Genomic DNA, 12,215 nt, shown 5'->3' on the forward strand with positions numbered 1-12,215 from the left:
CGGAAACTACATAGGTTGACGTCATACAAGAAATGGCGGCTTCGAGATGTAGTTTTAGACGAAATTTTGTCCGTGTTTCGATCAAGATTTGTAGGAGATCTTCGACGTTAACCGGAACATCTAGTAAGTATATTGGTTATTATACGTCTATGCGTGATAATAAGATCGAAATTCCTTTTAAACTTGCTCTGGTATTGCCTGGTATTGCGCATTTGTACGCAGGGTCCATAACGAAATTGCATATTTCCCGCAGTTCCCGGATATTTCCACTTCAACTGCCGGGTTAGAGTCTCAAGATTTTCGCAGATAATTCTTTGCACAAGAACAGCGTTTCTCAGTGCTTCCTAGAATTGTATTTCCTTTTCTTACATTTTTCTGTAACAAGATTCACTGTTTAATAATCAAAGTTTTAATTAAGTGCGACCTGTGACCTGTGACCTGTGACCTGTGTCCTGTGGGGGATGATTAAGTTAGTTTAGTTAAGTTAGCCATCCATCAAAAGCTCATGATCACCAAAGTTACTATCAAGCCAGGTCTTGGTAATAGCGACAACATCAAATTATTGTAATTTTTATAATTTTACGAGGTGATTTGTTTTTATATGGGGTCACATAACTCTTTTAGAAGTTATCCTTATTGCTTGTTTTTTTGTTGTTTGTTGTTTTGTATATCTGCCATTAAATTGTAATAAATAAATAAATAAATAAATATTCCTTCTATTCAGTACAGATTCAGGACTGACCTGCTGTACATGTAGTCATTCAAAAATCAACACTTGCAAAAATAGTTCTTTCACACGAAAAAATTTGTTTAGTTTGTTACTTGGTGAATTGTACATGAATCATATCATACCATGATAAGTTTTCTTTCTTCAAAATCCACTTTGGAAGTTCTGTAGTGCTGGGAACCTACTGTTGTGACAGGTAACATGCCAATTTCACTACCTGTTGAGTTCACTACGTTCGAGTTCACTACCCACAACTGCCAGTTCGCTACCTATTTCATGCTCATTCGCTACTATTGATAAAACTAAAACTTCACAAAACAAAAATATATAGACGTAAGATTTTGTGCAAGATTATTCCTCATTCTTTCATCTACTCCCAAGCCATACTTGGTTAGGTGAGGGAGCAAACTCAGCCTATGGATAGCGAACATGTAGTGAACTCGGATATAGTGAACTTGAGAAGTAGTGAAGCTGGCGTAAACCCCTTGTGACATGGTCAACATCATATTGATGAGGTTCCAGTGTGCAGTTATGTAGCTATTTATTGTCAGTGTAATTGTATTGGCCATTGAAGAATTGGGCATAGTTGATTCTTATGAGTGGTAGCTGTGAATTAATAGTTTATGGCTTCACTGTAATCAATAATTCATTGTCTAGTTAAGGAGTGATGCATGACCATTTTTGAACAACAACAGAAAATGTACAGTTAACTAGGACTTGTTATAATGGTCAATTGGTTATGGTCTGTAAGCTTGTCACGTTACACTGGATTACCTACTTTCAGATGACTTCCTTGGTACTCAAAGTTCACATACTGTTAGCCAAGAGGCAGGCCCTCTTAAAAAGTATGATGAAACAGTCAGGAGCGGAAAGCTGAAACTTGACAGATATCAACGGCAGATTGTTGAGCATCTACAAAGATTGCATGATGATGTAGTTAACTATCAGCCAACTAGTTCTGGGTTTTTTAGTAAGGTAGGGAGCTTGGTACTTTTTTAAAAAAATTCTGAATTTACATTATGCCTGATGATCTCTACTTAGACAGATTTTTCTTTCACGCAAATCAGCTAGGGCGAAGCAATATCAATGACAATTTTTTCAACTTAGGGTGGCCTTTTAAATTACCCATGAACTGTACATCATCATGGTAATTTTTCTTTATTTTGTTTGTTAGTTTTTTAGAGTCAATAGCAAACAAAAAGCCCCTGTTGGTCTTTATCTTCATGGCAGTGTAGGTAGGTAATAATGTGTATTCTTCCTCTAAAGCTTTGTAATTCTCTCTTCCTCCTTTTGGCTCGTCTTCCCTCCCTCTCTCCTTCTTTCTGTCCCTCTAAGTTTCCTCCTACTTGAACTGCTCACCCTTGATGGTAAACTCAATATTTTTTGGGAGATGATCACTTACAAGGCATTATCCAAACTAATGACTAGTGCCACCTAAAGATTAGTTGCAACTCTGTACCCCTTAGGCATAGGAAGTGGCCTGTTACCCTCATGGGAGGTGTACTGTTGGTGGTAGTACCCTAAAATGGGAGGTGTTTGAAGAGTCATAGGTGATGCCCCCTGAGTACTAGTCTTATGAAATGTGTCCTATAGCAGGAGGATGTTCCCATGTGGGAAATATTCTTTTATAAGTTGTACTCCCCCCAATCCCTATGGCAGGGACCTTTTTTATGGATTGTGTGTCTTGAAAGCAATTTCAATATATGGCCCACTTAGAGAAATGCATGTCCCACCTGAAGGTTTTAAAATATTGCATAAATTGTATTTGTTTAAGGCTGTGGCAAGACAATGTTGATGGATTTATTTTATGATGAAATTCCTGTGGAAAAGAAACAAAGAGTTCACTTTCATTCATTCATGTTGGATGTTCACTCAAGTATGTAGAAATTCAGTCTTCAGCTATATTCCTGTTTTGACAAATGTTTCATTAACAATTATTCAACAAGCGTGTGTTGGATATGAGATTGTAGACAGCCAATGTGCGTAGCACCAAGTTGGCTGTTAAGGACACTAGACAAAGGTCAATTTTGATTAGTTAATAATTGTCTCTTTATCTTAGTTACGAACGTAGTTACAATGTTGACTTCTTTTTTATTGGTTTTGTAATCGGACCTTTAAGCGTCACCACGCGCATATAAAAGCTGAGTTAGCGTCCCTTTAAAGTAGTTTTTCTTTCCATCTCGTTTGGTCTTGTCAACCTTGAACTCTTGATGTTTTTTGATTTCCTAACCCTTGGCTCAAGCGGGACCAATATGTGAGTACCTTTGTCATTTTGGTTAGGTTACGTTTTTTATAGCTATGGGTGAAGGAATACATAGAAAGATTTGTACAATATTAATTGATTTATAATTGTCTAAATTAGAAAGTGTTCGGAACGTTACTAGAGTGAACACCCACCTTTTAGGCTCGAAAGCATTGAGCTGTTAATTAGTCCCTTTTGTTGTTTACTTCTGTGATTGAATCTTATTTAGTATCTTAGCGTAGTATTTACGCTGGCTATTTTTGATGTATTGTTATTCAATTTCGTTATGTTGTCGATTCCAAATCGTTAGTTTGTCTCGTGTAAGTTTTGACTATTTGTTATGCAACTTTTCTGCTAAATTGAAAGAAATTCGTTACATATTGTTATTTCAGTTTACGATCGTTTATGTTGATGTAATAAATCGCCGATAACCGTCAACTTTGGTTTTCTGTGGTTTACTTGTCTACCCTTGAAGACGACCTGTAAAGTAGTCCCACCCACTAGTTTGTCGCGACACGCCTAGAGCTTGTTTTGTTTCGTCTCGTTTTGGAATTTGCCAGTCGCTGCAGACGTTACATTGGCTATAATCATCTCATATCCAGCAAACGCAAGTGGAATAATTTTTTTTTCTTAAAAACACCCCAAAATAGAGAAAACTTAACTAAAATAAAAGTAAAGATGCCCCAAAAATTATGCGTACGCTTACCACATTTGTAGAGCATGGTATAATCCATGATGGCTAAGCCAATGAAAACTCTCGAATTGCATTATACAGTGATCCAGTTTTTAATATTAATAATAATTATTTCTGTGAAACATTTCATTAGTCTTTGAGTATTTATTTCTATATTTTGTTATACAATATTAAACATGCAGGTAAAGTCTGCATACGAGCCAAGTGGCCAATCAGGCCTGCGCTTACAGTATCTCTGGTTTCTGTAGCATGAAGCAACTAGCAGTAATTCCATTCCCCCCCCCCCCCCCTGGACGGGATGAAAGTCCATCACAGGGTTACCCCCAGCATTAATTTTGCCGGTACCCATTTATGCACCTGGGTGGAGAGAGGCACTGTGAGAGTAAAGTGTCTTAATTGCCAACAAGAAATGAGTAAAACAGTTATGAGTGCTAAAAGTGAAAACCTTTGACTTGGAAACTGTAATATCAGTGCGAGGTTCCAATTTATTTATAAATATTTCTCTTCAGTTTTTGTTGAGTTCCTCTACATGATACTATCATTCTATGTTATACCGTCCAGCAGTTTGCTTAAATATGCTCTGAACCAAATTTTACTTGGCTATTTTCTTGGTGTTATATCGTCAATCTGTGAACGGTCAATTGGAGCAAATATTTTTTTTATATGGGCTGTGTTGTAAATAACCAAGAATTTTATTTAGGAGATCTTGTTCAAAGAGCTTTGTCTTGTGCAGGTATCCACAAGTTTAAAGCCAGACTTCCTCCACGAGACCCTAAGTCCATAAGAGCCCAGCCATATGATCCTATTCCTCCAGTTGCTGAACAGATCAGCTCTAAGTGGTGGCTTTTATGTTTTGATGAGTTCCAGGTAACATTTTAAAGTCATTCCACTGAAATGGAACCTGCACTGAGATTTTTGTGAAACTTTACCTATTGATTGTTTATATTATAGGGACTTATATTCTGAAATAAAAATGAGGGGTCTCCATGTTTGTTTAGGAGCAACAGCACCTTGTTTATACCCATATAAATCCTTATAATAGCACCATGATTGTCGTCACAATTGCTTGCTAAATTCACGTTTCCGACGATTGCTTTTTGTTCCACACTGAGAATTGGTCCATATTTATTTTCCACAGAGAAATTTATTACTCAACTCAAAACAACAGAAAAAAATGATAGGTCACCATACTCGCTTGTGAGAAAATGACGATTTACCTCTATGGCGAGGTCCAGCTGTAAACAAAAAGCCGCCATATTTTAATGCGCGCGCACTAATCACGCGTGAAATTATGCGCAGTAAGGATGCGCAATGCAATACTGGGGAATGACCTTAATTAATATGTAACATCACAGGCAGGGCTGTCAATAAGGGCAGTAACCCATAACAACCGCTGGAGTATGTTTGATAGGCCCTTCATGTTAAGAAGGGTGAACCTAATGCATATTTGCATGCCTATATTTCTGCTACTAGATAATTGATTGTAAGAAAATTAATAAGAAATTAATACAAAAATTGCACTAGCAAACTGATGAGGATGTGGACATTTTAATGAAACAATTAATTCACCTAAAAGGTAGCAAGTTACGGAGTGTGAAGATCAAGGCTAGAATTGACTCAAAATTTAATGACAGCCGTTATAGGAACATTGCATGTTAAAGATAATTGAAATAGCCCCTAATGCATTGTGTGCCTATATTTCTGCTACTAGATAATTGATTGTAAGAAAATTAACAGGAAATTAATACAAAAGTTGTAGTAGCAAACTGATGAGGATGTGGACATTTTAATGAAGTGTACCATCGAGAAACATGAAAATTCTAAAGGCTTACATTTGCAAGTTTATTATATTTCTTCGAATTGTCAAATTTCGTAGAATGATTTTTTTGTAAAAAAAAATGTGTACAGAAATTAGTTTTGTGAGAAGTCAGAACTTCGTTCTCCTACAAAATGTAGCAAGCTACACACACTTAAATAGGTGTCATCTGGTGCTGTTTTGTATGTGCTATGTTATTTACTTTGATTGCATCAGCATTCTTTTTTTTTTTTTTGCAGGTAACAGACATTGCTGATGCAATGATACTCAAGAGATTATTCACTGCACTGTTTGAACAAGGAGTTGTAATGATTGCTACATCAAATAGACATCCAGACGGTATGCAGATCTCCAAACTCAGTCTTAGTTCCCAACTGATACAGATCAGATATTAATTAGTACAAAAAAATCATCAATTTAGATATTGTGTTTATGTACTATCAAATTTTCAGAACTAGTATTAGAAGAAATGTATGGCAGTCAGTATTGAGAATTTACAGTTTGAACTTGTAACGGAAAGGGTAAAGTTGCACCCAACTTCCAACTTTGGTTTTGTGTTGCTGAACAGGTTTTATAAAATAACTGAGCTACTACGCACTCTCTTATTGATCGAATATAAACACGGTTGTGACGTTTTGGATTTGCCCATATTTTTGAGAATTATTTTATAAAAGCAATAGTCAGGAGCACTTTTTCCATGTTTACATTAGCCTCATCTAAAAACTTGGGGGCTGGGAGAATTCTTCAAAGTTATGCAAACCCTCAACTATGTCTCGGCTTTAGATAACTGTCTCGAATTCTCCCGACCCTTCTCTTGTTTAGATGAGGCTATGTAAACACGGAAAAAGTGCTCTGTTGCTTAAAAAAATAATGTTGCATTGTTTTAACATGAACACATAACATCTGAATGATTCACTTTGTTGCATAATTTAATTGTTGTTTAGATTTGTACAAAAATGGTCTTCAAAGAAGTAACTTCCTGCCCTTTATACCTATTCTAAAGGTGAGAAACTGGTCCAATCATAACATTAGGTAAATGGTTACAAACCTCTTTTACTACTTGTACATGATCAGAGAAAATTCAAGAAGATAGAAGAAATTCAAAAGGCAGACCAACCGTTTTCTTGAACTTGCCTTAACAAAATTAAACCTCAAGGAAATTATAGCCAGTTACAAGAGCAAAATCAGTTTGTAGCAATCTTTTGTACTGAAAACTAAGCTCACCTGAGTAGACAGACGTCAGTTCGCATTCCGCTTCCAGTTGCAAGTACAATGATGGAAAATGGTGAGGAGCGAGCTCATGTGTATTCAACTAATGTTTCTTGCAGTACAACGCTAATATCGACTGGACTGATCATGGGTTAAATGTTTGGTAAACTTAATAAATTATATGTATGTACATTATCATGACAGAAAATATTGTGAACACTTAATAAATAACTAAGTATTTGGTCTTTTCAGAAACACTGCAAAGTTCTCAGCCTTGACTCTGGAATAGATTATCGCAGAACGGGTGAGGTCATAATATCTGTTAAATACATCCCAAAATAGGATTTTTTAACCAATTTAAAAAAAAAGAGCAATTCTGCCTTTCTCAGCAATAAATTGAATTCTAAACTATTACTTTGATTTTTTTTTGAATTTACAGATATGGCTTTCATCGGCAAAGTATTCTTTAGGTATGTGTAATAGTTTTCCCTTTCTGTCTGGTGTATATTAAATTCTTGCTTAAATACTGCCAATGTACCCTGCCACATTTACAGTGTACGATCCCACTCTGTTGTGACATTTTTCTTTTAATATAGATATATACAACTAAAGCTTAATAAATCATACATCAACAGAAAGCTTTTTTTTTTTGTACATCAGCTCTCTTACTCCAGAAACAACTGGTGAATTGGACTGGATATTTGCTACATTGGCTCAACAACAAACGCAAGGTACGTTACTTCAAAGCCTTAGATGACCTTTTGCTGAAAGCAAGTATTAACTTTGTCACAGTGCACACTTTTTAAGGGGTTGTGACACTCGTCCTGACTGGTCCCCAGTCTTCAACTTCATACGGTGTGCAGCATGGGGCGAGGTGGGAGTGCAGGGTGGGATGGGTAGAGAGAAAGTGAGAGAGCAAGACAGTGTCTTTTTCTATTTTCCCTTCCCATCATCCATTGCTCCCCAACCTTGCACTGTGCCACGTGTTGTATCAAAACGACTGGGGACGAGTCAGACACCAGGCATTCCAATTAGAATAGAGTAGATCGTCAGTATGGAATACCCGGTATGTTGGCTGCAATCCCAGAGGACTGTCAAACTAAGGAGGAAATTTGATTTAGCATGTGAAGAGAAAGTCCATTTATTCAGGCCAGCTTGACTTATATTGTTGTTCTGTGTCGGTGAAGCAGGGTTGATTCACTGGAAAAGCAATCTTTGTAGAAAAAAAGCCACCGTAACCTTACCAATGTGGTTTGTATTGTTTCACAAACAGAAGACGCTGAATGCAATCCAGGTCCTAAAACAATACAAGTGCTTGGCACAAGAAAGCTAACCGCACCGCGAACTTGTGGAAGAGTCGCTGATTTCATGTTTGAAGAGCTTTGTGCCCAGGTAACCACTAATTAAAACGGATATCACTTGTGTTTTGGCTACTGTTGACCGTAGTTAACATATTTTCCAGTCCTTCAACGCGGGCAATACGATAACATACAACTTTTAAAGTCTTTTTCTTGGTTTTCTGAAGTGCTTAGCCAGTCAAGCGGTAAGGAATCACATGCATTTTATTGGCATCGCACAGTTGCTGCACACAGGCGCTATTTCCCCGGAGAGCAGTTAGCTTGATTTATGATTGGACAATTGATTGGAAACTAGGGATTAATCGCGTTTAGACCACGTGACCAATTCTGATCAAAATAATCCGACAGAAAAATTCTTAGGACTCTAACCTCTGACAAACTTTAATTTTTTCCTTTTCCCTTAGCCTTTAGGAGCAGCGGATTATTTGGCTTTGTGTGAGAACTTCGATGTTATCATTTTACGAGACATTCCCAGAATGACATTGTTTCAAAAGACAGAGGCCAGGAGATTCATCACCCTCATTGACGCTCTCTATGACAACAGGGTGAGGCAAATATTTAGACTGCCTTGTAGATTTGGTTACATCCTATGTGCTGTTTTCCCGCTTTAAAGCTATGAGTTTATTTGCGCCCTAACCTCTTCTCTTTCATTGCACTGATCTGATCGTGTGTATGCGTGGTGGTTTGTTTAGATATAAACATTTTGTTTGTATTTACTCCTGAAGTCGATGCATTATTTTATATAAGCACTGACTACAAGCCCTATATTTTTTTTCAGTGGTTTAGTCTGGATAAAAGTGTTTGAGCAGTGCTGAAATTTTACATTAAATTTTATGACAGTGTTGTCTTTTGTAGTTAAATTTGTTTGCTGTAACTAAAGTGTCCTTTAATTTGCCTAGATTCGTCTTATATGTTCAGCCGCGACCTCAGTCGGAGATCTTTTCCTTGCAACTCCTCTAGCCACGAATGATGATGATTTCAAACGAAAACTAATGGACGACCTGGACTTATCAGCTGTAAGCATCTCCGTTTGTTTGTTGGTATTTTTATGTCTCTTTTACTCCTATGTAAGATAATTTGATTTTTGACTGACTTTTATTGTGGTATAAACGAAGCGACAGGTGAAGATGGTTGCTGTGGCAACAACTACTACTAGCAGGGGGCTGCTAGAGGAATGTTTTTCAAGGCCTGAGCTAACACGGCCCTGACCTCGCCACCGCGGCGTTCTCTTAGACCTTGGGGAAAACTCCACTTGCACACAGGGTACATGTTGGAGGGTCGAGGAGAAGTTGAACTGACGGGTGTCTGAAAGTCCACATTAAATAACGTGTGTGTTTTCCTAGAAGATTTACTGCAGGATAGAGAGACTGGCACACTTCTCCCTAGTAATTTCATAAAACTAGCGACCCTTTGTAAGCAATGACTCTCTTCTAGCAGCAAACAAACCGTACTACCACAGTGAACGTAGCCCAGTTTTGCACTCCCTTCCATTGTCACGCAACGCTACGCTCTCGGGAGAGGTTCCAAGCCTCCCTCCCGAGAGTGTAGCGTTGCGCGACAGACAGGGGAGGGGAGAACTACACGAAAGTGAATGAGAAGATGATCACTCTCCAATCACAAACCATCTTTTCCCGCCTTTAATTCCTTTTAACCATTAACCACACCCAAAAGATACGACTCTGCTAATAAATCTGCTGCCTTCGAAAGTGTTTACGGCATATGATATCTGTGGGGACGATCGCAGTATGTAGCTATGACTGTTCTTCTCCGTTTTGTATTTTACAGTCCGATGCTCATTCAAGCGCCATATTCACGGCCGAGGAAGAAATCTTCGCGTTTGAACGCACCATTTCTCGCCTGACTGAGATGCAAACCGAGCAGTACTGGAAATGGCAAGGCTTCCGTAAATCGTGGGAAGTGTTTAGCAGTTGACACGGGGAAATATTTTATAGTTTAATGCAATTTTAGGAAAGGGGTAGTTTGACTGTGTGGCGGAAAGTCAAATAGACGGATTAATAGTTAAAGCCTTTTTTGAAGATCTGTTTTGAACAAAGCGTCTCTTGTCATAAATCAATGCAGTTTTAAAACTTAAAAGTTTTATAATCCAACAGTTCTATTCAATTTTTTGAGCTTAATATTAAATGTCATATAAGATTCTTTTGACGATTTCAAAGCCAAAACTCGCGCGGGAGAACTTTCCCTCGCTTTTCGCCAAATTCATTGGCAACTTACATCTATTTTGGACATTGTTAAATCGCTTTAATTTAATCTTCTTTTACCTCACACTTTTGCACATTTAATTGGAAAGCTCCGCCACTGTTCTTTGGTATGAATTTTAGATTTATGGACTGGCCAAAGTCAGTCACCTCGCCACTGGCCTTCAAAATATACAAAATCAATTTAAATTATTTAAATTAATATATTTTCTTGTCTGAACTAGACATATTTTTCAAGGAGACATGGGTACAAGTATTGGTGGACCCACCATGTTCTCATTAGTTAGAATGAATATTATTAAGATATTTATGGAAATGTTCCATGCATGTCTATATTTCGTGATGCTGGATCATATTTTTTAACGTTGATATTTCGTAACAGGTTTACGTAAGATAAGGTTATTACTGAGGGAAACTTCGCTTTTTACATTAAAGTTTTTCGATCTTGAAACATATTTAAACGGTAAGAATACTGTAGAGTGCAACGCCGATTTTTGAAACCTCAAAAGGTAACGAAAATTGGTTTGAAAAATCAAGTAGTTCTTGAAATCGGAGGTAAAATAACAGTGTTTGACTTGGGGAAAAATATGACTTTTGGTTCGAGTTATCGGAAGGTTCGAAAAATCGAGGGTTCGAGAAACCGGGATTATAATGTATGCATTTTACAATACAAAACGTTATTTCATGTTAATTGGTGATAAGAATGTTTCACAAGAAATGGAAATATTGTAATATTTATTGTGTAATATATGGTTGTTCTGTTAATGGCCACTTACAGGCAAAGGGTCGAATTTATCTATTATAATTATTAACCTGTTCAGAACTTTGTTTGTAGTATAATTTTAAATATTTTTTACCTTCCTCTACTAGAGCTGTTTTCAGTTGAGTGTCGTAAAACCAAAACCAAAGTAATCACTGACTAATCACAAAGGACTCAGACAATACAGTGAACCAATCAAAACTCGAAGTAATGACATATAGCTAACGCAAAGCGCGGGAAAACAAGTGCATGTGAATCACGGTTGGGTTTGGGTTTCACTTCTAATTGGAAGAAAAAGTGGCGCGAGTTTTTTAAGCCAATCGTGTCGCGTAGTTGATGCAAAACCGATTAATTTTACTCACTCAAATGAAAACCGCTCCATACAAACACCAGTGAAAAAGTACTCTACATTTTACGAACTGGGGTTTCGACTTTTTTATGTGGGAACATTTTTTTGAATGACAAGGTTGTGGTCATCATTACTTGTGTTGCTCAATAGCTATTCATCAAATTTATTTTATTTTTCGTTTTGACGCACTGTACCATCATCAGGAATTAATATTTCAAAATTCAGGCCGGATCAGATTGTAACTACAGATATTTTTGCAATCTTGTACAACATTGGCACGTATCAGAAATAAAAAAAGTTTTGCTCAGAAAATAAGTAATATTTTAAGAAGTTCATTCTGTTGAGATGGAGTGACGTGAGTGCGGTTCTTGGTGTGATAACTTTTTAAGGTTGCCAATATTGAAATCTCCAGTTTCAAGTGAAAAGTGTCAAGAGTGACTGAAAATTGAAGGATTGTATGATTTGTTATTGATCCAATAAGAGTGTTAAAAGTTGTCAAAAGAGCTAACGCCTACATGGGGAAAAAGGGGGAATTTTAGTAAAAATACAATGGTCTCGACGGAGGGATCTAATGAAACCTGAAAAAACTTTCGGGGGCATAATTTGCTTCGACTAAAGCATTTCCCCAGTATTACGCGTACACAGGACACCATGAGGTTTGCCTTCTCCCAACTTGACAGGACCCTAGGAACGAGGTTGGCGTTCTCCTGGGTTCGAAGGCCAGTATAATTGGGTTACATAATTTGTCATTGAAGACATTCATAGCGCCATGTTTCTGCTGGTAAACTCGAATTTTTTACTCGAAATGTGATATCCAATGAAACGGAACCAACTATAAACGATA

At 37.2% G+C, this 12,215-nt stretch overlaps 1 protein-coding gene across 3 annotated transcripts; it reads left to right on the forward strand.

The window, feature by feature from the left end:
• Positions 1-2: 2 nt before the first annotated feature.
• On the forward strand, positions 3-11,155 carry LOC145481057 (AFG1-like ATPase). Of its 3 annotated transcripts, none has more exons than XR_014048582.1 (14): positions 3-123; positions 1,512-1,702; positions 1,902-1,962; positions 2,502-2,603; positions 4,397-4,530; positions 5,719-5,818; positions 6,424-6,482; positions 6,941-6,992; positions 7,128-7,158; positions 7,349-7,419; positions 7,962-8,080; positions 8,451-8,591; positions 8,946-9,510; positions 9,567-9,757. XR_014048582.1 is itself a non-coding variant. In XM_081459446.1 (14 exons), exons 1-14 carry the CDS (start codon positions 33-35, stop codon positions 9,976-9,978), a joined length of 1,413 nt encoding a protein of 470 aa, XP_081315572.1. In that variant the 5' UTR covers positions 8-32; the 3' UTR covers positions 9,979-11,155. The 3 variants fall into 3 exon arrangements, 2 of the variants coding, with proteins under 2 accessions (XP_081315572.1, XP_081315571.1); XM_081459446.1 differs by lacking the exon at positions 9,567-9,757 and adding an exon at positions 9,832-11,155 and having other exon boundaries at positions 8-123; positions 7,965-8,080; positions 8,946-9,062; XM_081459445.1 differs by lacking the exon at positions 9,567-9,757 and adding an exon at positions 9,832-11,155 and having other exon boundaries at positions 9-123; positions 8,946-9,062.
• The last annotated feature ends 1,060 nt before the right edge of the window (positions 11,156-12,215 follow it).

This window comes from Orbicella franksi, chromosome 3, assembly GCF_964199315.1.
Source record: "Orbicella franksi chromosome 3, jaOrbFran1.1, whole genome shotgun sequence".
Classification (NCBI taxonomy): Eukaryota; Metazoa; Cnidaria; class Anthozoa; order Scleractinia; family Merulinidae; genus Orbicella; species Orbicella franksi.

Excerpts from the sequence above, each read along its gene's own strand:
- LOC145481057 (XM_081459445.1), top strand. The coding sequence starts at position 33 with ATGGCGGCTTCGAGATGTAGTTTTAGACGAAATTTTGTCCGTGTTTCG. Across the intron at positions 6,993-7,127 it reads AATAGATTATCGCAGAACGG|ATATGGCTTTCATCGGCAAA; the intron begins GTGAGGTCATAA and ends TTGAATTTACAG. Across the intron at positions 7,159-7,348 it reads ATCGGCAAAGTATTCTTTAG|CTCTCTTACTCCAGAAACAA; the intron begins GTATGTGTAATA and ends TTTGTACATCAG.